Here is a 25,734-nt window from a genome sequence, read left to right as displayed (position 1 = left end):
GATATCTGCTGAGAAAGAATCAGATTGCAATGTTTCCCTGCTCCCTTCCTCCTTCCCCAGTGTTACATCATTTTGGATCATTTGAATTGTATATGGATTTCTATTTAAGTCAGCCATTTGCTGGCAGCAAAACTAGAACATTTCCTGTTTTTCCTGTCACTGTAATCAGGATTTGGCTGTCCAAATTAGGACTGCCCTAATTACTCCTCAGCAGGTGCCAATCTGGGGGAGGGCAACAAATGGGAAGAGAGGAAGTAAGGACACTTTGCATCTTCAGACTCATACAATGAGGAAACACTTTCTTCCGAGCCTGGAAAACCTGATTAAGTAATAGGTAAAAGGCACCATGGGGTTATATGTTGTGTGCGTGCGTGCGCTGTTGTGTAACAACTACGTAAATGATTTTCTATTTAATTCCCTTCAAAGCTTCACAGAATTACTTTTCCCAACCCTGAGATAAATTCATCCAGGGCCTGTAATTCAGCAACTGTGGGAGACGACTACAGATAATACCCTGTATAAGGAATGATGTGATAGTGGACGTCATTCCAGAGAATTTGGCCATGAGGGATACCAAAGTGGTATAGTCTCTTTGGGGAAGGATCATGATACTTGATGACCACAATATACCAAGAACCAAAAGCAATGGGTATTTTCCAAGAAAAAGTAGTATAATAGAGATAGGTGCATTGTTTGGACAAAATGGTGAAATATAAATGACAGAGAAATAACTCAATTCCTGTGAGAAGGACAGAGCATGGTGAACAGAACCATCCATGTTCCTGCCTAAAGCGAGTTACTACACTTGTTGCATTGCATCCCACCCTCAAACACAATTTCAGCAACTTGCCCTTTCTTTCCGACATCAGTAATTTGCCCTTTCTCCTAAATAATTTTCTTCAAATATAAACATGCACTATTTCTATTTAAGCTAACACACAAAACAATTAAAAAAAAATTCTTCATGTGGCCTCAGTTCACCAGCTACTATCCCATTTCTCTGTTCCCCTTCTCAGCAAAACTCACTGTAAAAGTTCTGCCTACATTTACAAGTTCTCTACTCCCAGATTCTTCTTTTAAGCCCATATCAATCCAGGTTTCCTGCCTACTAGTCCATACAAATAACTCTTGTGACAATCACAATGACCTCCACGTTGTTCAATTTATCACTCAATCAGTGCTCAGTTCTAATGCTTGACTGAATAGCAGAATTGGGACCGGGGATCCCTCCATCCCTTTACTTGGTTTCCAGGACTCCACATTCTCTTCATCTTCCTCCTACTTCACTGACTGTTGCTTTCCAGTCTCCTTTGCTGGTCTCTCCTCATCTTGCAAACTTCTTAAAGTCCACAGTCCTCTTCTCTGTCATATTTATATTCAATCCCGTAGAGATTTCATGCAGTCCATGGTTTTAAATACCATTTATATACAATCTTTATATGTTGATGGCTGCCAAATATGTATCTCCAGGGCAGACCTCTCTCCTTTTGATGTGTATATCCAACTACCTACCCCATATCTCCATGTGGATGTCTAAAAGACACTCCAAATTTAAATCCTGATCCATTGCCCCCAAACCTTCAGTGTCCGCCATCTCAATCACTGAGATGACTTTTCACCATTCAAATGAAAAATCCTGAGTTATTTTTGATACTGTTCTTTCTCTCACACTCTGTATCCAGTCTGGCAGGAATTCTGTCGCCTGACCCTTCCAAATACAGTTGATCCTTGAGCAACGTGGGGGTTAGGGGTGCAGACCCCCCTGCACAGTTGAAAATCCACAAACTGCTATCTCTGCCTCCAAAACAAAGGATTGATAAGTGACTCACCCAAGGGCAGGAAGCTGAAACAGTTTGGACAGAATCAGGAACCAAACCCTAGTTCTTCTGATTCCACATGTTCTTTCTTTTTTATTGGAGTAAATTGCTTTACAATGTTGAGTTAGCCTCTGCTGTACAACAAAATGAATCAGCTACATGCACACCTATATCCCCTCCCACTTGAATCTCCCTCCCCCGCCCCTATCTAGGTCATCACAGAGCACAGTTGAGCTCCCTGTGCTATACAGCCGGTTCCCACTAGCTATCTGTTTTACACACAGTAGTGTATTTATGTCAAACTTAATCTCCCAATTCGTCCCACCCTCCCCTTCCCCCTGTGTCCACATGTCCGTTCTCTATGTCTACGTCTCTATTCCTGCCCTACAAATAGGTTCATCTGTACCATTTTTCTAGATTCCACATATATGCGTTAATATACAATATTTGTCTTTCTCTTTCTGGATTCCACATGTTCTGATCTCTAATCAAACACAAACTTTTCCCCACACTTAGTTAATTTAAAGATGTGCAAAATGAAAATACAGGGCTTCCCTGGTGGCGCAGTGGTTAGGAATCCGTCTGCCAACGCAGGGGACATGGTTCGAGCCCTGGTCTGGGAAGATCCCACATGCCGCAGAGCAACTAAGCCCATGTGCCACAACTACTGAGCCTGCACTCTAGAGCTCATGAGCCTCAACTACTGAAGCCCGCAAGCCTCGAGCCCGTGCTCTGCAACAAGAGAAGCCACCGCGATCAGTGAACCGTGCGCTGCAACGAAGAGTAGCCTCTGCTCGCCGCAACTAGAGAAAGCCCGCGCACAGCAACAAAGACCCAACTCAGCCAAAAATAAATATATTAATTAATTAATTAAAAAAAAAAGAAAATACAGGTACTATACTTATTGAAAAAATCTGGGTATTAGTGGACCCATGAAGTTCAAAGCTGGGTTGTTCAAGGGTCAACCATATATTCAGAATTCAATCAGTTCTCACCACCTGTGCTGCTACCAACCAGTATGAGCTGTCTTCATTTCTCACCTGGATCACTACAACAGGTCTTCATCAGTCTCCCTGCTTCCATCCTTGTCCTCCCACAGCCTAGTCTCAATACTTACATTTTAAAATAAAACTTAGATCATACTGCTCGTAAGCATAATTTCTGCAATGGCTCCTATTTCAGTGAGAGTAGAACTCAATATCCCTACAGTGGCCTACAAGGCCCTACGTGGTCTGGCCTTCTGTTCCCTTTCAGACATCCTTCTAGTACCCTTCTTGCTCACTTTACCCCAAACACACTGGCTGCCCTGCTGGTCCTGAAAAGTGTCATGCAGTCTTGCCTTAGGGCCTTTGCCCTCTGCCAGGGCACTCTTTTCAGATATCTTCTCTAACTCCCAAAACTCCTTGCAGTCTTAAACCTCAACGTGACAGGGCTTCCTGGGGCACCCTATTGAAAATTGCAACCTCCTTCTCCTACACTCCAGAGTCTATTCACCCTACTCCAATTTTCCCTATAGTACTTAGTATCTTCTAAAATTCTTTGTAGGTTTATGTATTATATTTATTGTCTATCTCCTCTCTCCCATCTCCAACAGAGTGTAAACCCCATGAAAGCAGTATTCTGTTTGGTTCATTGCTATATCTACAACCTCTGGTTTAAGTACTCAATAAACATTTGTTAAATGAATGAAATTCTAGAAGCCAAGTAAATGAATGTTTACTTGTTTTAGGATGGAGTAATTAACTGTGTCAAAAGTAACTGAGATGATATAATATTCTGACAGGTTTAATAAATTTAGGCAAGAACTTTGGGGCACAGAAATAATTCAAAGCATAGAATCACCGAACCACTGCTGATAAGCTTAGAGGTAACCTGGCAGATGGAAAAAAATGCCTGAGAGCAAATGCCCTGATGTTCATAAAAGAAAAGAAGGTAAATTAACAAAAATTGGGTGAGTTTAGAACTATAGGCAAAATTCTAGAAAAGACTATCAATGATGGTTTTTGAACAATTAGGAAGTGGTACTCACTAGGAGCCAGGAAGACCTCACAATGAACAAGTCATATGTCTTTGTTTCTTTCCTAACTGGGTAACTCACTGACTTGAAAGAAGAAACTGCAGATTTGGCTCAAGGTCAAGAGACCCTGTTTCCAAGGGTAATTTGTAAGCTGTCTAAGACAAGAGTTCTTAACAAAGAGTTTGGCAGAGCAGGGAGCAGCGGGTCCTAAAAGTGAAGGGATGAGAGGATTCCAGAACAAATAACTATGTATTGTCCACTGCTGGCTTGTACATGCCCAATTTGGGGAGACATAAGAAAGGGTTAGCGGCATTAAAATGATCAGAACTGGGAGGACACCAGTAAGAAATCTAAGTCTCTTATAGAGTGGATGATAAAATACAGGGTGTGGTCATAGATGGTAGTAAAGGTAATCTCTGTCATCATTGTCATTATCAAAATAGCAGCTAATCATTTGGGAGGTGGGGCTTAATATTTTGTTAAAACAGTTCTAAAAGGTTAACATTTTCAAAACAATCCTATGAGGGAAAAACTATTATTATCTTTTTTCACAGATGAGAAAACTAAGGCACAGAGAGGCTGAGTGACTGTTCAAGGTCATATAACTAATAGGTGAAAAAGCTAGTATTCAAATTAAGGCCCCAGAGACTGCTCTTGAACTAGAGTCTGGATTTATTGTTAGAAAAACACATGAGATCTTGAGTTGAGTGTCCCGTGAGGAGCAGCTTCAGTGCACGTCCGAAGCTGAGGTGTCGGCTGAGCCATTTCATGAGGAACTCTGGTCTGAAGGGCTGGGGCAAGGCCTCTGCACAGGGCCTGCTATGAGCAAGTGAAACAGACTAAGCACAAAGAGAAAAAAGGTGGATGGGCTAGGCCTGAAGTGAGATTGCCAGATTTATGTGCTTTCCAGATGAAATGTGGATCCTCTAGCAACAGGAGTAATGGAAGATTTCCCTAAATCTGCCTTCAAGCTTTTCCTTGATCGATCTGTGTGAAGAGACAGGATCTTCAAGATGGCGGAGGAGTAAGACAAGGAGATCACCTTCTTCCCCACAAATACATCAAAAATACAGCTACATGTGGAACAACTCCTACAGAACACCTACTGAATGCTGGCAGAAGACCTCAGACTTCCCAAAAGCCGTGTGGCTGACAGGGTCTTGGTGTTCCGGCCGGCTGTCAGGCCTGAGCCTCTGAGGTGGGAGAGCTGAGTTCAGGACAATGAACCACCAGAGACTTCCCGGGCCCATTTAATATCAATCGGCGAGAGCTCTCCCAGAGAACTCCGCCTGAACGCTAAGATCCAGCTCCACTCAATGACCGGCAAGCTCCAGTGCTGGACACCCCATGCCAAACAACTAGCAAGACAGGAACACAACCCAACACATTAGCAGAGAGGCTGCCTAAAATCATAATAAGGTCACAGACACTCCAAAACACACCAACAGACGCGGTCCTGCCCACCAGAAAGACAAGATCCAGTCTCATCCATCAGAACACAGGCACCAGTCCCTTCCACCAGGAAGCCTACATAACCCACTGAACGAACCTTAGCCACTGGGGGCAGACACCAAAAACAATAGGAACTACGAACCTGCAGCCTGCGAAAAGGAGACCCCAAACACAGTAAGTTAAGCAGAATGAGAAGACAGAGAAATACGCAGCAGATGAAGGAGCAAGGTAAAAACCCACCAGACCAAAAAATGAAGAGGAAATAGGCAGTCTACCTGAAAAAGAATTCAGAGTAATGACAGTAAAGATGATCCAAAATCTTGGAAATAGAATGGAGAAAATACAAGAAACGTTTCATAAGGACACAGAAGAACTAAAGAGCAAACAGTGATGAACAACACAATAAATGAAATGAAAAATTCTCTAGAAGGAATCAATAGCAGAATAACTGAGGCAGAAGAATGGATAAGCGACCTGCAAGATAAAATAGTGGAAATAACTACCACAAAGCAGAATAAAGAAAAAAGAATGAAAAGAATTGAGGACAGTCTCAGAGACCTATGGGACAACATTAAATGCACCAACATTTGAATTATGGGGTCCCAGAAGAAAAAGAGAAAAAGAAAGGGACTGAGAAAATTCTTGAAGAGATTATAGTTAAAAACTTCCCTAACATGGGAAAGGAAATAGGCAATCAAGTCCAGGAAGCCCAGAGAGTCCCACACAGGATAAATCCAAAGAGTAACAAACCAAGACACATATTAATCAAACTATCAAAAATTAAGTACAAAGAAAAAATATTAAAAGCAGTAAGGGAAAAGCAACAAACAACATACAAGGGAATCCCCATAAGGTTAACAGCTGATCTTTCAGCAGAAACTCTGCAAGCCAGAAGGGAGTGGCAGGACATATTTAAAGTGATGAAAGGGAGAAACCTACAACCAAGATCTCTACCCAGCAAGGATCTCATTCAGATTCGACAGAGAAATTAAAACCTTTATAAACAAGCAAAAGCTAAGAGAATTCAGCACCACCAAACTTCTCTAGGCAGGAAACACAAGAGAAGGAAAAGACCTACAATAACAAACCCAAAATGATTAAGAAAATGGTAACAGGAATACACATATCGATAATTACCTTAAATGTAAATGGATTAAATGCTCCAACCAAAAGACATAGACTGGCTGAATGGATACAAAAATAAGACCCGTACATATGCGGTGTACAAGAGACCCACTTCAGACCTAGGGACACATACAGAATGAAAGTGAGGGGATGGAAAAAGATATTCCATGCAAATGGAAATCAAAAGAAAGCTGGAGTAGCGATTCTCATATCAGACAAAATGGACTTTAAAATAAAGACTATTACAAGAGACCAAGAAGGACACTACATAATGATCAAGGGATCAATCCAAGAAGATATAACAATTGTAAATATTTATGCACCCAACATAGGAGCACCTCAATACATAAGGCAAATGCTAATAGCCATAAAGGGGGAAATCAACAGTAACACAATCATAGTAGAGGACTTTAACACCCCACTTTCACCAATGCACAGATCATCCAAAATGAAAATAAATAAGGAAACACAAGCTTTAAATGACACATTAAAAAAGGTGGATTTAATTGATATTTATAGGACATTCCATCCAAAAACAACAGAATACACTTTCTTCTCAAGTGCTCATGGAACATTTGCCAGGATAGATCATACCTTGGGTCACAAATCAAGCCTTGGTAAATTTAAGAAAACTGATATCATATCAAGTATCTTTTCCGACCACAACGCTATGAGACTAGATATCAATTACAGGAAAAAACTGTAAAGAATACAAACACATGGAGGCTAAACAATACACTACTAAATAACCAAGTTACCACTGAAGAAATCAAAGTGGATATCAAAAAATTGCCTAGAAACAAATGACAATGAAAACACGACAACCCAAAACCTATGGGATGCAGCAAAAGCAGGTCTAAGAGGGAAGTTTATAGCAATACAATCCTACCTCAAGAAACAAGTAAAATCTAAAGTAAACAACCTAACCTTACATCTAAAGCAATTAGAGAAAGAAGAACAAAAAACCCCCAAAGTTAGCAGAAGGAAAGAAATCATAAAGATCAGGTCAGAAATAAATGAAAAACAAATGAAGGAAACAATAGCAAAGATCAATAAAACTAAAAGCTGTTTCGTTGAGAAGATAAACAAAATTGATGAACCATTAGCCAGACTCATCAGAAAAAAAGGGAGAAGACTCAAATCAACAGAATTAGAAATGAAAAAGGAGAAGTAACAACTGACACTGCAGAAATACAAAGGATCATGAGAGATTACTACAAGCAACTCTATGCCAATAAAATGGACAACCTGGAAGAAATGGACAAATTCTTAGAAAAGCACACCTTCTGAGACTGAACCAGGAAGAAATAGAAAATATAAACAGACCAATCACAAGCACTGAAATTGAGACTGTGATTAAAAATCTTCCAACAAACAAAAGCCAAGGACCAGATGGCTTCATAGGAGAATTCTATCAAACATTTAGAGAAGAGCTAACACCTATCCTTCTCAAACTCTTCCAAAACATAGCAGAGGGGGGAGCACTCCGAAACTCATTCTATGAGGCCACCATCACCTTGATACCAAAACCAGACAAAGATGTCACAAAAAAAGAAAACTACAGGCCAATATCACTGATGAACACAGATGCAAAAATCCTCAACAAAATACTACCAAACAGAATCCAAAGCACATTAAAAGCATCATACACCATGATCACATGGGGTTTATCCAAGGAAAGCAAGGATTCTTCAGTATATGCAAATCAATCAATGTGGTACACCGTATTAACACACTGAAGCATAAAAACCATATGATCATCTCAATAGATGCAGAAAAAGATTTGACAAAATTCAATACCCATTTATGATAAAAATCCTCCAGAAAGCAGGCATAGAGGAAGTTACCTCAACATAATAAAGGCCATATATGACAAACCCACAGCCAACATCATTCTCAATGGTGAAAAACTGAAACCATTTCCACTATGATGAAGAACAAGACAAGGTTGTCCACTCTCACCACATATTATTCAACATAATTTTGGAAGTTTTAGCCAGAGCAATCAGAGAAGAAAAAGAAATAAAAGGAATCCAAATCGGAAAAGAAGTAAAACTGTCACTGTTTGCAGATGACATGACACTATACATAGAGAATCCTAAAGATGCCACCAGAAAACTACTAAAGCTAATCAATGAATTTGGTAAAGTAGCAGGATACAAAATTAATGCACAGAAAACTCTTGCATTCCTATACACTAATGATGAAAAATCTGAAAGAGAAATTAAGGAAACACTCCCATTTACCATTGCAACAAAAAGAATAAAATACCTAGGAATAAACCTACCTAAGGAGACAAAAAGACCTGTACGCAGAAAACTATAAGACACTGATGAGAGAAATTAAAGATGATACAAACAGATGGAGAGATATACCATGTTCTTGGATTGGAAGAATCAACACTGTGAAAATGACTATACTACCCAAAGCAATCTACAGATTCAGTGCAATCCCTATCAAACTACCAATGGCATTTTTCACAGAAGCAGAACAAAAAATTTCACAATTTGTATGGAAACACAAAAGACCCCGAATAGCTAAAGCAATCTGGAGAAAGAAAAACGGAGCTGGAGGAATCAGGCTCCTGGACTTCAGACTATACTACAAAGATACAGTAATCAAGACAGTATGGTACTGGCACAAAAACAGAAATATAGATCAATGGAACAGGATAGAAAGCCCGGCCAGAGATAAACCCACACATGTATGGTTACTTTATCTTTGATAAAGGAGGCAAGAATATACAATGGAGAAAAGACAGCCTCTTCAATAAGTGGTGCTGGGGAAACTGGACATCTACATGTAAAAAAATGAAATTAGAATCCTCCCTAACAGCTTACACAAAAATAAACTCAAAATGGATTAAAGACCTAAGTTTAAGGCCAGACCCTATAAAACTCTTAGAGGAAAACATAGCAGAACACTCTATGATATAAATCACAGTAAGATCCTTTTTGACCCACCTCCTAGAGAAATGGAAATAAAAAGAAAAATAAACAAATGGGACCTAATGAAACTTAAAAGTTTTTGCACAGCAAAGGAAACCATAAACAAGATGAAAAGAAAACCCTCAGAATGGGAGAAAATATTTGCAAACGAAGCAACTGACAAAGGATTAATATCCAAAATATACAAGCAGCTCATGCAGCTCAATATCAAAGAAACAAACAACCCAATCCAAAAATGGGCAGAAGACCTAAGTAGACATTTGTCCAAAGAAGATATACAGATTGCCAACAAACACATGAAAGGATGCTCAACATCACTAATCATTAGAGAAATGCAAATCAAAACCACAATGGGGTATCACCTCACACCAGTCTGAATGGCCATCATCAAAAAATCTACAAACAATAAACGCTAGAGAGGGTGTGGAGAAAAGGGAACTCTCCTACACTGTTGGTGGGAATGTAAATCGACATGGCCAGTATGGAGGTTCCTTAAAAAACTAAAAATAGAACAACCATATGACCCACCAATCCCACTACTGGGCATATACCCTGAGAAAACCATAACTCAAACCATAACTCAAAAAGAGACATGTATCACAATGTTCACTGCAGTACTATTTACAACAGCCAGGACATGGAAGCAACCTAAGTGCCCATAGACAGATGAATGGATAAAGAAAATGTGGCACATATATACAATGGAATATTACTTAGCCATTAAAAGGAATGAAATTGAGTCATTTGTTGAGACGTGGATGGACCTAGAGACCATCATACAGAGTGAAGTTAAGTCAGAAAGAGAAAAACAAATATTGTATATTAATGCATGTATGTGGAACCTAGAAAAATGGTACAGGTGAACCGGTTTGCAGGGCAGAAGTTGAGACACAGATGTAGAGAGCAAATGTATGGACACCAAGGGGGGAAAACCGTGGTGGGGTGGGGATGGTGGTGTGCTGAATAGGGTGATTGGGATTGACAAGTATACACTGATGTGTATAAAATTGATGACTAATAAGAACCTGCAGTATAAAAAAACAAACAAACAAGCAAACAAACAAAAAACTAATACTAAACTTTCTTTGCGTTATTTGTATGGAAATATGTTAATATAAATGTTTCAGACATTACATGAAATTTCTAAAAATCTTATATGTTCTGGTATAATGTTATAAGTCATAATTCTAGTTATTACTTTAAAATGTATATCTCAGAAATAACTAAATATCCTTGTCAATTGCATTATTATGAACTTTCATCAAATCTTTAACCGTGGTCATTTTTAAGTCTTTTGTCATTTACAGACAGTCCTGGGTGTACTCTGATGCTTTTGCAAAAATGTTCCTATAAAAGCATTTCATCTTCAAGGAATTCATGGAAAAGACTGACAAGTACAGGTTTCTGGTAACTGACTATACTGCTGAACTGAATGAATAAGCATTTTCAGAACTCTAATGGAAAACTGATGAATTCATAAAAGTGCTAACAAAAGATCAAGATGAAAAAAAAATTAATTACATGTGACTGAGTGAACTGATGAGGATGATTATAATTTTTGTGACTTTCTGTTTGAATAAAAAAAAAATCCCACAAGGACTCAGAGGCAAAAAATATACAAATCAATTTTCACTGCAAAGTAAAGGACATGTTACAGTGGAGGATTTCTGGACTGAATGTCAATATTATGACATAGTATCAGTGTGTTTCGTGTTTGGTAATTGCAATCGTTACTTTTGTTATGGTCATCCATTTACAATGCTTGGTGTCAGTTTATTTATCTCTTGTAAAAATAAAATACAGTGTGTGTGTGTGGAAAAAAAAAAAGAGACATGTATCACAATGTTCACTGCAGTATTATTTACAATAGCCAGGACATGGAAGCAACCTAAGTGTCCATAGACAGATTAATGGATAAAGAAGATGTGGCATATATACACAATGGAATATTACTCAGCCATAGAAAGAAACGAAATTGAGTTATTTGTAGTGAGGTGGATGGACCTAGAGTCTGTCATACAGAGGGAAGTCAGAAAGAGAAAAACAAATACCGTATGGTAACATATATATATGGAATCTAGAAAAAAAAATGTTTCTGAAGAACCTAGAGGCAGGACAGGAATAAAGATGCAGATGTAGAGAGTGGACTTGAGGACACGGGGAGGGGGAAGGGTAAGCTGGGATGAAGTGAGAGAGTGGCATTGATATATATACACTACCTAATGTAAAACAGAGAGTTAGTGGGAAGCAGCCGCATAGCACAGGGAGATCAGCTCGGTGCTTTGTGACCACCTAGAGGGGTGGAATAGGGAGGGTGGTAGGGAGACGTGAGAGGGAGGAGATATGGTAATATATGTATACGTATAGCTGATTCACTTTGTTATAAGGCAGCAACTAACACAACAATGTAAAGCGATTATACTCCAATAAAGATGTCAAAAAATATACTAAAAGTTATGGAGTGGGAAAAAAAAAAAAAGAAAAACATATGAACCCCTGAAGTACTGAGTAATATATGGTCATCAATCTCAAAGGAAGTCTCAAGAGGTATGCCCCCCAAAACTCTCAACTTAGCCCTGTCCTGTTGGACATTTTTAAAAATGACATACACAAAGAAACTAAAAGATTGCTAATAAAATCAAGAATGACATGGAATTTGGAGGAATAGCTATGATTTTTTGATGACAGAATGAGGATTCAAAAATATCTCAATAAACTGAAATGATGAGCCAAAAATAACATTAAATTTAATGGCTACATGTGAGATCTTGAATTTAAGTTAAAAAAAAATCCCTACAAATATAGCTTAGAAAAGATAAGGTTAATTTCACCTACTATTTCTTCTTATATTTCCTTATTCCCTACAGCCAACCAGTGGCCATGTCCTACAAATTTACCCCCTTAATTTAAGTTTCTTGGTCTGCCCCTTCCCCTCCGTTTCCCCCACCTCTCCTCTAATTCAGGCACTCTCTGCCTCTCTCCCCTCCACCTCCACACTCTTGCCTTTCCAATCCATCTTACATAGAGCTCAGAAAAATCTCCCTAAAGCACAGGTCTTCCCTGGCATTCCCTGTTGACTGACCTTCAGTGGTTCCCACTACCGAACTTTAAAAGGTCACGTTCCTTGAGCCTGGCATTCAAGAGCCTCCATTTTGGCTTAGCCATCTTTTCCAAAACCCAAACATTCATCATTTGCTCATCCTTTTCCTGCTCTTCCCCACCTCCTTGACATTGTTCTGGTTCCTTCACTCCTTTAGCTCCTTCAGTTTAAATCCTGCCTAAATCCTCCTCATTCTTCACAAACTCTACGTTTGTAACCTTCACCAAACCTCTCTTGTCCTCTTTATTTCTTCCTCCTAGAGCATGTCATCATTACCTATCTTACCATATTTTCTGTCATAAATTGATGCTGTGGATACACGTCTGATTTCTTTGTCCCCTATTTTCCTTTCTATCCTCAACCAAGAACGTAAGCTCATTAAAGGTATAATCTGTAACTGATGGACTTCTTTATTCCTACACACTCACATGCAATGATGTGTGTCTGGCATTGGGTCCTGCACAAAGAAGGCAGTGGTTTTGCTGAAGAACAAGAGCACACTTGGAACACTGGGCTCAGAGTGGAGTACTCCTTTTTTAAGATAGATACTACCAGACTGATGGCAACAGAGAAAGAAGAGTGGGATGGTTTGCAGACCCAGGACGTATCAGAAACCAAGGATGTTCTGTCTAGGGGAAAAGAAAAACAAAACAAAACTACTAAATGGACCATGATAGCCATCTTCACATATTTGAAGGGTTTTCATGTGTAAGGATGAAACTGATTTGGAATCACTACAGAAATAAGAACTATGTCCAATCTGAATATAGTTTCAAAACAAGAAATTGTTCAACGGTGACCACTCTGCTTTGTGGATTTAGTAAGCTTCCTATCACTTGACTTGTTGTGAGGCAGGATCATAAATGAGGAAAAGGTCACCTACAATAAATAAGGTGCCAAGCTATAAAAACTTTTAAAAAGATTTCTTTCAAAATAACAAGAACAACAATAATATATAAATGACCATCAGTGGGACTTAGAGTCTATTGCCAATTTTGCCATATCTTCGGCAGGTTAGGTAACATCTCCATTATAATTAATACTCACTGGCATTATTATTTGTTAGAAATTATGGGTTGCCCTTAATGAAATATAAGAAAAAGAAGACATGCCTTGCTTTAAAAAAAAAAAAAAAAAGCTTAAAATTCAATGCAGCTTAGAGTAAAAGTTAATTTTTAAAGTATGTTATTTGACTGTCATTTGGTAGATGTGACATTGGTACAACCATTTTGGAGTTAACTCTGTGGCCCAGAAATTCCACTCTTAGACAACTAACACAAGGGCAATGGCTTTTAAAATGTTCATTTGTGTATCTCTTAAAGGAATTTTGAAAAACTATATTCTCTTCCCCACATTTTAAAATTGAAATTTAGTTTTCTTTTTTTTTTAGCATGAGTTTAATGGTTACAAAATATTGACTAGAAAATATTGAAAAGAAATCAGAGGGAAAACTAAAGGTATTCAAGTTCATAACTATGATTTTTCATTTCCACTGATGCTAAACAGGGTAACCATCCGTTTATGACAGAAGGCTATAGGTCAAACATCAGGAGGAATATGTTTGGACAGACTAAAAAGAAATCATATTATAGATTATTAAGGGTTACTAAGAGTTCAAAATTGCTTTATTTTAAAGATCTTTTAGACTCACAAGAGGGGCTAATCAAGATCCAGAATTTCCTGGAGGAAGACACATCTTATGATTCTAGACTTTCATAAAAATCAAGGCTGACACTTCATCTAAGCCACCCAAAGGCAGTCCTAAGTGGCTTTGTCCCTTTGTACCTTCCATTCCCTCTGCTGGTATGACTATACATGTGTCTAGGAGACTATTTCTTTGGTACATGTTCTCATCAGGCCTCTTGACAAACTCAAGGATGGTCCTTTTCTATAATGATGGAAAGTTAGGCTATGAAGGCAGTATCAGCCACCACCCCAAAGGTCAAGTTCTAAATTGACGTTGCTTAGCTTCCAACAGAAGCTCTACCTGTAGGCTGCAGTGCAGGTGTCCTTGTATTCCTGTAGCTTCACGCACACCATGTTGAGGAACTGATCCGAATAGGCACTCAAGTCGTGCATCAGGTTCATGAGGTCTTGCACTGTCTTCTCCACAATGATTGTGCTCTGGAAACGAACACAGAGAGGACACAGAAACTCATGAGTGTTTTGTCTCAAGTGATGTTTATGACAAGGAAGGACTACTAAAAGGATGTGATCACTTAAGACACTTGAGCTTTCCTAGAAGGATGTGACATTTAAAAATACTCCTGAAAAACAACAACAAAATAAGTATCTTACATAGTGCTGATCTTCCAAAGACCTGAGAAAGTGTTTTTTATGGAAGGACACAGGACAGGGAATTTCATATTGATTTCATGGAATTCTTGGCATCTACAAGATATCTCTGCGGCTTTTAAGAAAGAAAATTCATATTCAGTTGGAGCCTGATTTATCACCCCCAGGGTTCTACTTTGAGATTAGGGACTCATGACAGGCAGCATAAAGAAAAAGCCTTCTAGGATTTGTTTTTTAAAGTTTCAAAACCATCGATCTATTAAGAATAACAACTAACATTTGTATTGTGCCTTACAGCTTGTAGAATGTTTTCACATATACAGCATATGTTACCTCACTTGAAACTCACAAAATAATCATGATAATCATGAACACTTATTAGACTCTTACAAGTGTGAAGCTGAGCTAGGCACTCTACATGCTTTATGTCATTTAATCCTCTCAACGCACCTACCTATCGGCTGAATCCCTTAATCATCCCCAGTGTAAAGAGGAGGAAACAGGCTTAGAAAAAGAAAGAAACAAAGCAAGGGCTCCAGACTTTGCTCTTTTAACTATACCCTTCTGCCTCAAACTTTTTCTCATGAGATCACAGTATCTCCTGTTGTTTTTGTCACTGTAGAAGCAGTGTCCAAAGAGACTCAGACACATTTTTAAACTGAATTAAAGGAATATCCAAGGGAAAAAATAAGCCCATCTTAGACACTGATAGTACTGTGCAGCAAATCGGTGTTATATCTGAAAAGAGGCACATTCAATAAATTCTAAATCTTTGGTTAAGAAAAGACAGAGTTGTTTAAACCATTAGTTCATGCCTCTTTTGAAAGAAGCACAATTACACTGGAGTAAATATTAATCACATGCTTAGAAGCTTGGAATCCTTTGGTCAATAACTGGTTTGATGAATATGTATTTATTTATATAGAATTCCATAAGCAATGTAGACTTAGCCGTAAAAGTAAACATTAAAAAATTTTTTTCCAGCCTGACACTAACCTTTGAAATAATCAAAGGCATTTTATTATGCTTAAGTACAGACTATGGGGTACAGGGTTTGGGTTAGCTTTTTTTTTTTTCTTCTAAAAATAAAAAGAATGGATAAACGTGTACAGCTTTTCTCAACACAACGGAGGATCAGTTTGAGTTATGAGCTTACATATGCATGCTTATTCAGGACTATTTGGTTCTAGAGGTTTCTTCTTTCCTTCTCCTCTCCCCACACTCCAAGTAAAATAATCAGAAGGTGAAAAGGAAGGAGCAGTTATACCGTGTGAGGCAACTTCATAGGAAACCAAATTACAGTCTCTACAGAATCCCCACAAGTTCAACTTCCTTTTCTGTATTGATTTTAAGATTAAAGCACTGCAGCTTCACCCTGATCCATAATCCTGTTCCTCTGTGTTTGTGTGAGTGACAGGAATTGATTCTGCTTAGCTACATGTCCCCATGCTGCTAAGAAGAATCAAAAATCCTCATCCTGATTAAGAACACAGGCTATCCTACAACACGTGGACAGCAATTAATAAAGGAGAGTAGAGTGCAGCCATCCTAACAAAAGCCGTTTGAAATCTGACAAACACTGCAGGGAAGATGAGCACAAGGAAATTGCTCAGATTATTGAAAGAAAGGGCCTGGTTCTATTCCCAATTATGCTACTGATAATCAACTCTGGGGCAGTTTTGGGTAGCCCCTTCCTTTCTGATGGCTCCATCTAGCCTTCTCGTAACCAAGGATAATTTGATGGCTCCTCTACTCTACTGGCCCTCATTGCTCAATCAGTGCCTTGGTGCTTGCAGACTTGGGGAATACTGTGTAACTGTTCCAGGTCATCTTAGGTGTGTTTGTTCTTCCTGATTAGATTATCAACTTCTCAAAAGTGAGACGGGTGTTCTTATTTTCTAAAACCTTCCCATCCTTCCCTTCCTTTGCTTGTTTTATAATTTCTAAGGCTCTTTAGGACGATACTACTAATCAAAGAAACAGGACTAATGATGTCAACCCATATAAACAATGTGAGGGATGTCATATATGTGAGGGATGCTAGATACAGGCATCTTTGCATCTGGAAGTCTCTTTGGGTGGTTCAGTTTGGTCTGTATTTATGCCCATGTTTTTGGGTGAGGAGAACTGTGCTGATGACAGTCGGAGAGGAAGGGGAGATTGCAGCCACAGAGGAATATCCCCTGGAGATAAAGATTTTGGGGGTAAACAGGAAGTACCTCCAGGGAATGATTAGCCTATGTGATGCTATATGATTATATACAATTTTCCAGCTATTTGGTTGGTTTACCTTGTCATGGTAGCACTCTGGATAATCAATCACTACATTCTCTTCAAGGAAAATGATACTGTAGTTTGCCAAATGATGCATACTTTTACAGGGGAAAAAAGATTCCATTTTCCAAGAATTTACAACAATTTCCAAATCAGTGGCTCTGACAGATAAATACTGAAAATATCAAATTTCTAACAAGGTCAATCCTGTTTTTATATATTTGATCCCTTTGGCATCACAAATGATTTATTGTCTCATTATTAATTTGGGGAATTGCCAACGTTGACTATAATGACTTCATGATAAGTAAAACCCTGATTTTATTCATTATAATTCCTATTAAACATATCACAAATGATTGATATTTGTTTAAAAATAACTCAATTCTCATTTCTTGCAACCTGTTACCAGGTAATAAGTCTGAGCATGACATGAAAAATGAGAAAAGGAAAAAAAAAATCCCAGGATAGCTGAGGCAATAAAAAAAAAAACAAACCACTGCTATGAAAAATAAACAACTAAAGTTTCTTACAGGGATATATCAGCAATCTAAAATAAGAGGACAGTATATAAGGACCAGCTCTTTTGGTCTAAGGACCAGCTCTGAACTTAAAAATTTTAATGAATGAATGAATGAAGATGATTGGACACTGAAGACCTTGTCCGTTTAGCCCAAGCCCTAATGGGGTATGGCAACCACTGGTTCACTTCTTTATTAACAGTCTCTTCTGTCACACTACAAAATCCTTTTGATCAGTGACTATACTTTCATATCTCTACTGCCTAGTAGCAAGGTATCTGGAACACTGAAGGTGCTCAAAAGATGTTTATTAGATGAATTAATGCACATTCAGAACACAGTGAAAAGACAGATTTAGAGTATAATTTTAATGTAAAATAGTGGGTCAAAAGGCTGATTTGGTAAAGTGGAATCAGACCATGGCCTCTTTGTTACTACATTACTGTACCTTAATTCCCATGGTTCTAAAGACTGAACATTTATTACGACTAAAAGTCTTAGACTTTGCTACCAAAACATTCCTAATTTCACTTGACTGTACTATTTTCTGTAATGGCAATTAATAAATATATATACACACACAATTCAGGAAGTACAAACTCATAAAACTTTAGTTTGGAAAATGCAGTCTCTGCATGTGTGTTGTTTTAGCCCTTGAATCAGGGATGGTTCAGAGACGCTGCAGAGAACCTAGGGTCCTGGAAAACTACTTTAGGAAGAATTTGAAAGAAAACATAGAGTAAATCCATTCATCACTTGAGACACACCCCACCACACCACATATATACACCAGCAACTGTGGAGGGAGAGGGCTTCACGAATGTCTGACGATGACAACAATGTTTCTGTTTATGGGGACATATCCAACTACAAGTCACCAAAACTTGTCATTCCATATTGTCCTTCCAATTACCATCAGCTCTAAGTTGTGGTTGGCCATAAACGATAACAACTACAACAATGACAGTAATGACAGAAATCAAAAGGAAATTTTGCTTTCTGTTTTTTTATCTATATTTTGATTTGCGTGATGTTTAAACTATTCTGAATGGGTTTTGCTCCTGTAATAAGCTAACTGGTAAAAGACTGTGCATCCAGGGAGCTGGTGACTGAGGAAATTGCCACGTCTATGCTCTTCCTAATCATCCTCCACCTCAAAGGCTGAGTAATCTTTTAAAAAGTTATGTCTGGGCTTCCCTGGCAACCCAGTGGTTAAGAATTCGCCTGCCAATGCAGGGGACACAGGTTCGAGCCCTGGTCCGGGAGGATCCCACATGCCGCAGAGCAACTAAGCCCGTGCGCCACAACTACTGAGCCTGCGCTTTAGAGTCCAAGAGCCACAACTACTGAGCCCACGTGCCACAACTACTGAAGCCCGCACGCCTAGAGCCCATGCTCTGCAACAAGAGAAGCCACCGCAATGAGAAGCCTGCACACCACAACAAAGAGTAGCCCCCGTGCAACGCAATTAGAGAGAGACCGCGTGCAGCAACGAAGACCCAGTGCAGCCAAAAATAAATAAATAAATAAAATTTTAAAAAAATCCTTAAGAAAAAATGAATCTTTAAAAAAAAAAACAGTTATGTCTCCCACAGAAATGAGTGCTTATGTCCATCAAAAAGACATGAACACAAGTCCTCATAGCAGTTCTACTTATAACAGTTTAAAAAAGTAATAAAAGTGGTCCTTATGTCCATCAATAGTTTATGGGCAAATGAACTGTGGTATATTCATACAACGGAACACTGCAGAGCAAGGAAAAAGGGTGAACTATTACTACACGTGACATGGACAAATCTCACAGACTGCATGCTGAGTGAAAGTATTCAGACACAAAGCAGCACAACTGTATGGTTTTGTCATTACTGTAGTCCAAAAACAGGCAAAAGTAATCTCTGGTGATAGGAGTCATAACAGTGGCTACCTTTGGAGGCAGTGGGTCCTGAATGGGAAGGAGAGAAACTTCCAGGTGCTGGAAATACCTTGAGTGGGTAGCTATTGCATGAGTAAAAACATGTGTAAAAATTTTTTGCACTTGAGATTGGTGCACTTCACAGTTTGTAAATTTAACATCAAAAGAAAAAAATTAAAGTTCTATCTGATTATGTCTCTACGAACTTAAAAGCTCTTTAATGCACTAGGCCCCATATTCTTCATATAACCCATAGGGCCCTTCATGGCATGGCTTCTAGCTACCCCTCTAGCCTCACTGTCTGCCATTTTCCTCTTGCTTGTCTAACATCTGGCTACGTGGCATTGCCTCAGTTCTTCATTCTCATTTCAGGGCTTGGCGCTTGCTTGCAAAGTCCTGTCCCTTGTCTTCCTTTCCTAGAGTACTTTTTCTTATCTTTCAGGTCTCAGCTGAAAACTCCTTTGTGTGGGAAGACTCTCCCTAACCTTCATTAGGTCCTCCTGTTAGAAACACCTAGAACATATCTATCTATCTAGCCATCTCCCCCAGAGATGGTTCTGTTTCACTTGAGAACCCAGATTAATACCCACTGCAAGGGAGGAGGGGGGAATACTGACTGGGAGGGACATCTGGTTGGTGGTTACATGCACACATGTTACATCTCAATTTTAAACAATTTATGTCCAACCATCACACAAATGAATAGGCACCCCTTCAAAAATTTGTCTGAGAATACCATCTGTGAGTGTGTATGTCTTCTATTATAATGGTTTTCACTTAGGGTATATTTTTAAAATGTGAAGACGTAGCAGTATTGTTGGAATATTACCACAGACCACTGCTATAGATGAGAACTGTTGAGAAGGCTTAGATGTTTTGTGGGGAAAGAGCTGGGAATTTAACGAATTGTTTAAATAGATACATATTTATTAAGCAAATATTTCCTCTATGTCAAATACTAGGCTAACTTAGGAGATAAAAAGCCAGATGAGACAAGTTTCCTGCCCTCCTGCCATCTTAGATATTAGTAGCAGAAGACACACAAGTTCACAAACAAGGACAATAAAGGCTCATAGGTGCTGCTACCTTGGGCATCTGTATATTGGGCAATAGAAGCATGGAGGAGGAAACAGTTAATTGAACTGGGGTCGAAGGGGTGGAGGGAGTCCTGAGAAAGAGGAAGTTACAACTGAACTGAGTCCAGAAAGATAAATAGCAACTTGTCGATTGACAAAGATTGGGGAGGGAAGCACTTCTGGTAGATGGAGCAGCGTGAACATGAAGTGGTGTGGGATTCGGGGAATTGCACGTGGTTCTTCACGGCTGCAGATGAAGGGTGTGCATGTGTGTGTGTAGACAGGGTGGGGAGGCTCAGAGAAGCAGTAAGAAGCTAGATCCTCAGGGTCCTTTTACAACATATACATACATGACACCTAAATATTTCGAATATCCCTTCCCCACCAAGAAAATACAACAAATAAATCCAATATGATGTCACTAATCACTAGATGATCCACTCCAAGTGTAGGAAGATAATTTCAAAAAGTTCCATTCTACCATTCAGAAAAAGACAAATACACTTATATAACCAACTGGGAAATACATTCGGAGCTCTGGCAGCCTCAAGCGTTAGGTAGAATTTATAAGTAGGCTTAAACAAAGAAAATATGAGGTCAAATTTTGGGCAATCAGAAAAACTATATCCCTTTAGAATTCACAAAAGTAGTCATAAAATTTACTTGCTAAATGAAAACTTGGAAAATACATATGATGTAAATTACAAATAGTATTTATTTTTAACATTTTGAGTAGAGGATCATTTATGGTTGAATAAAATCTGTGCCTAACATATCTTATAAGTACAGTTGGCTTTTTATGAGGTTTATTTAGGAGGTTGTGACTTCATCTTCAGAACAAAACAAAATAGCAGGGAAGGGGAAAGAAGTATACAACAGTTGTGCTTAATTAGACTATGAAATCCCAAGGGCATCTTTGTTTCCCAAGCTAACACTAAATAATAAAGGAATGTTTGTTGACTTACATATGTCAAATCAATATAACTCTATGGACAGGTTATCAATTCCCTTTGATATGTAATGGAACCCAGAGAGGAGAGATAAATCAACGAATAGGTGAGCATTAGCACTTGTAAGAAATATCTCCAACTCCACCCTCCCCCCCCCATACACACACATACCACACATAATTCAAAAGCACTTTAAGGTTACTATCCTGCAAACTGCATAGTGCTACATGTTAGGAAGGAGACAGAAGTATATTAGCAACAAGATTAGCAGCTATAGTACTTCTTTTCTTGCCAAGCAATGTTCTTGGTATAAAGCATGGTCTCTTTTCCCAGGGGATAATGATAATCTAGTTGGGATAACATCATTCAGAACAAGAAACAATTGGTTTTCCAAGAGATGAAAGTACAAAAGACAATGGAGGAGAACAGGAGTTGGGGAGCCTGAACTGGGATCTGGAGGATGGGTCAGGTTTGGATACATGTAAAGGAAGGGACAAGGTATTTCAGGCTAGAGAAGAGAGGTAGGCAAAGCCTGGGGATGAGGCGTGAGCTGGTCACAAATAGCAAAGAGAAGTCAAGGGTGGTTGGAGGAGGAGAAAGGGTTGACTGGACAGTGGGGAACCAGCTTGTGGAAGGCCTGAGTGACAAGCTGAGGGCTTTTTCCTGCAGATGGAGAGAAGCAGCACAGTGTATTAGGTAGTGGAGCTCAGAATCCTAATTCTAGAGCTGAAAGCAACTTGCTATCCACAGTCAAATTCTCTTAAGCCACACAACAATTATGGTCCTAGATGGAATCCTAGTTTGGACAAACCAGTTGTGAAGAACATTTCTGCAACATTTGGGAAATTTCACAATGGACTAGATATTACATGATATTAAGAACTTACTGCTAACATTGGTAACAGTGATAATGTTATTTTGATAAGAAAATGCTCTTGCTCTGCAGAGAAGTAATACTAAAGTATTTTGGTATAAAATAGCTTGAGGTCTTGGTTTACACAAGAGGAGATATATGAAGCAATAGTTTTCAGAAACTGGAGAAGGAAAATAAATGAAGTGAGCCCTATGGATGCCCCAGCTGGTGTTTCCAGGCCATGATGCAGGAAGGTGATACTTAAACTGTCTGGAAGTCTTGCTGAGCTGAGACAGAACCTGGAGTTTCAGAACATTAAGGTAGCTAGAGTTTTATGAGGCAAAATAGTGGGGAGGAGGGAGCTGCACAAAGAAAGGGGAGAAGGAGGAAGGAGGGAAGAGAAGGAGAGAGATCCAGGGAGGGAGAGAGATCTCTGTAGATCATTAAGAGTCCCCTCAAATCTCTGGCTGAGTTCTGATCTGTGCCTGTGTAGCTGAAACGCGCAAGGCTGGTGAAAGTACTACCTGGAAAGAGCAGGTGGAATTCCCAGAGTTCACACGGGGCAGGAATGGTTCATGTTTCCACCAGCTAGAGTGGGACGCCCAATAGATCTGCTGGAGTCCTCAGAAAGGTACTGGCACCATAGTGAGGCCAAGTTAACCTTGGACTAAAGATTGCCCTGGACATGTCGACATGTCTAACAAATCCTAGAAGGAAACCTTGAAATAAATGGCATAATTCTAAGTCACTAAAATGTGTCTGAAACAAAGCTCAGCAATATTTAAAAGACTACAGCAGAATCCAGCATCCAATGCTGTATCCAAATTACATGTCCAGCACCCAAATAAGAGAAACAGACCCAGAAAAAACACAGAGAATAGAATTAGTAGACAAGGAGGCTAAAATAACTGTTATAAATATGCTCCTATGTTCAAGAACACAGAGGAAAACATGAACATGACAAGAAGAGAATTGGAAGACACGGCAATAGAAACTATCCAACATAAAGCACAGAGGAAAAAAAGATGAAAATGATGGACTAGAGAGTCAGTGAACTATGGGACAACATCAAGCAACCTAGTATACGTGCAACTGATGTTCCCAAAGCAGGTGGAGGGGGGGCAGAAAAAAATGATGGCCGAAAAAGTCCCAAATTTGATGACAACTAGAAGCCCACAGATCCAAGGAGCTCAACAGACCTCAAACAGATGACAAAAATTACAGTGAGACACGTTAAAATCAAATTGCTGAAAACCAAGGATAAATAGAAAAATCTTAAAAACAGCAAGAAAAAAAAAAGAAAGAAGTGAGATTTGAAAGGAAAAAAGAAGAATTCAGGTCTTCTGATTCCCATTTCAATGTTCTCTTTACTACCCGATACTGTGCCTTCTCCTGGCAAAAATGGTGTCAGGTGAAGATGGACCTGGCTGGCACATGGGGGTTGATGGAGGTACTAGAAACAAGTACTAGAAAAGCTAAGGGAGAAGAGCTTCAAGGAAGAGAGGTAGTGTAAGGGCTTCCGACTTTTAAGAAATAAACCACCCACTCACAAATCCTCCAGTGGAGAAATAAGAACCTCCAATGGAAGACTTCCTCCAGGTCATAGTCTTCCCAGGAATTTTATTTCCCAGTTGTATATTTTGAAACATTCTTTTTCTGTTCAAAGGACCCAATATTATTCCATGCTCTACAGTCGATACACATTAAAAAAAAAAACCCCAAACTTTCTTTTCCTTAACCCAACCAATACAAGTTGGGTTTTTTTTTTAAGGTAATTTACTCAAAGAAAAAATTAATAACAGGAAGCCACATAAAAGTAAAAAGGCATGAAAAAGAAATATAGATAAGCTTATAGAAAACATACATTCAAAGATAATCAAATTCTAGCCCCTTCTTGACTTGATTAACAACGGTAAAATACTCAAATACTGTACCCTGGTTTCCTGTCTTATTTTGGATATACCAGCAAATATAAATAGCATGTATATTATAATATAAATGTGAACATTAGAATGAGCTACCTACCCATCATCCATCTGTCAACCTATCCAACATTTACTGAACACCTACTATGCATTATCTCATTTAACTCCCTAATATATTTTATTTATATAATATGTATTTACTATCTATAAGATGGCTACTATTATTCCTATTTGATAGTTGGGGAAACCCAAATACTAAGAGATCAAAGAGTTGTTCAAGGTCACACAACTAGAAAGCTGTAATTAATTCCAGCCGGGATTTGAACTCAGGCAGCCTGAATTTTTAGTTGCTTCCAGAAAAAACACAGAAGTGCTAAGTGATGAGTTAATTTTTCCAGGTATTCCACAGTGCCCGGTGCAGCACAGTCAAGGTGAATGAGGACTGATTCCGGAAGGTTACTGTGACCTTCAGATGACAGTTTCAGCATTGCGACTGGTGAGACCAGAACCAGGTTTACAGGAAGTTGTGAAGGAGCTCAGCAAGTGGATGGGATGGAGTTAGGGCAGGAAGTAAAGACTGGACCCTCCTGGTCCTAGGCTCTCCGGGATGACCAGCCATCTGGAGGCACAGGTCACTCCAATGCCAGCAGCCAAGAGACTCTTCAGTGACAGTTTTAAGCCAGCAAGGGCTCTAATCTCTTCACACTTCCCTGATACCCTGCCCTCTTAAACCACCCAGAGCTGATACCTAAGACAAAAGGTTTGGACATAAGGACATAAGACTGCCAGACAGGCTCAGGCTAATAATTCTAACTGTCTCAAACTTATCTTTCTGAAATTATATTTTTGCATAATTTTCCATGCCCTGCCAACATCATCACCATCGCATTTTCTAACACCCTTCTTCCTGAGAACTCAGAGTACTTCATAAATATCTCAATCAATATCCCAACAGATTGTGAGAAAGTAGAGCAGTCATTATCCCTATTTTTTAGCAAGTCTAACATTTAAAGCAGTTTCAAGCAACAAGTTTAACAGTTCGAAAGAGGTTTTTAAAGGACTCGAGAACACCAAGCTGCCGACAAAGGTGGTCTTAAATGCCTGCATTTGTCTATATTTCTCAAGTTCTCATTCAACTCGGACTACTTTCTGTCAAGTTGCAAAGCACCTGCATTCACAGAAACCCCTTTCTTGATGTAGCGGTATTACTCAAGCCTATAATGTGATTATTTGGTCCTTTTAAAGATTACCTGTCCCCAGTCACTCCATTTAGTGCCAACAGACAAACAAACCTGGAAATTCACAGAGCAGAACCTTTACAATTCTTCTTCCTAGCAAAGGCAAGGTCTCTCCAACAGGAGGTTCCAATGACCCACAATGGGGCACAATTCATTAGGGAAGAGCTAGAATTATATAAATCAACATGACAGAGGAGGAAGTCCGGCTGAACCCAGTGGGAGATACAGGTA

General features: G+C 39.0%; 1 protein-coding gene across 1 annotated transcript in view; it reads right to left on the bottom strand.

Annotated features, from left to right (window-relative positions):
- Window positions 1-25,734, bottom strand: part of EXOC4 (exocyst complex component 4) — an 816,004-nt gene that overhangs the window by 165,941 nt on the left and 624,329 nt on the right. Inside the window, exon 12 of the mRNA XM_082399149.1 lies at window positions 14,447-14,583. Coding sequence (XP_082255275.1) covers window positions 14,447-14,583 — 137 coding nt within the window. The remainder of the gene's footprint in view (window positions 1-14,446; window positions 14,584-25,734) is intronic.

Source organism: Balaenoptera borealis (genome assembly GCF_965194805.1).
Source record: "Balaenoptera borealis genome assembly, chromosome: 7".
In the NCBI taxonomy this organism is placed as follows: Eukaryota; Metazoa; Chordata; class Mammalia; order Artiodactyla; family Balaenopteridae; genus Balaenoptera; species Balaenoptera borealis.
The sequence above is the reverse complement of the archived record's forward strand: the minus strand, read 5'-3'. Positions and strand labels throughout refer to the sequence as shown.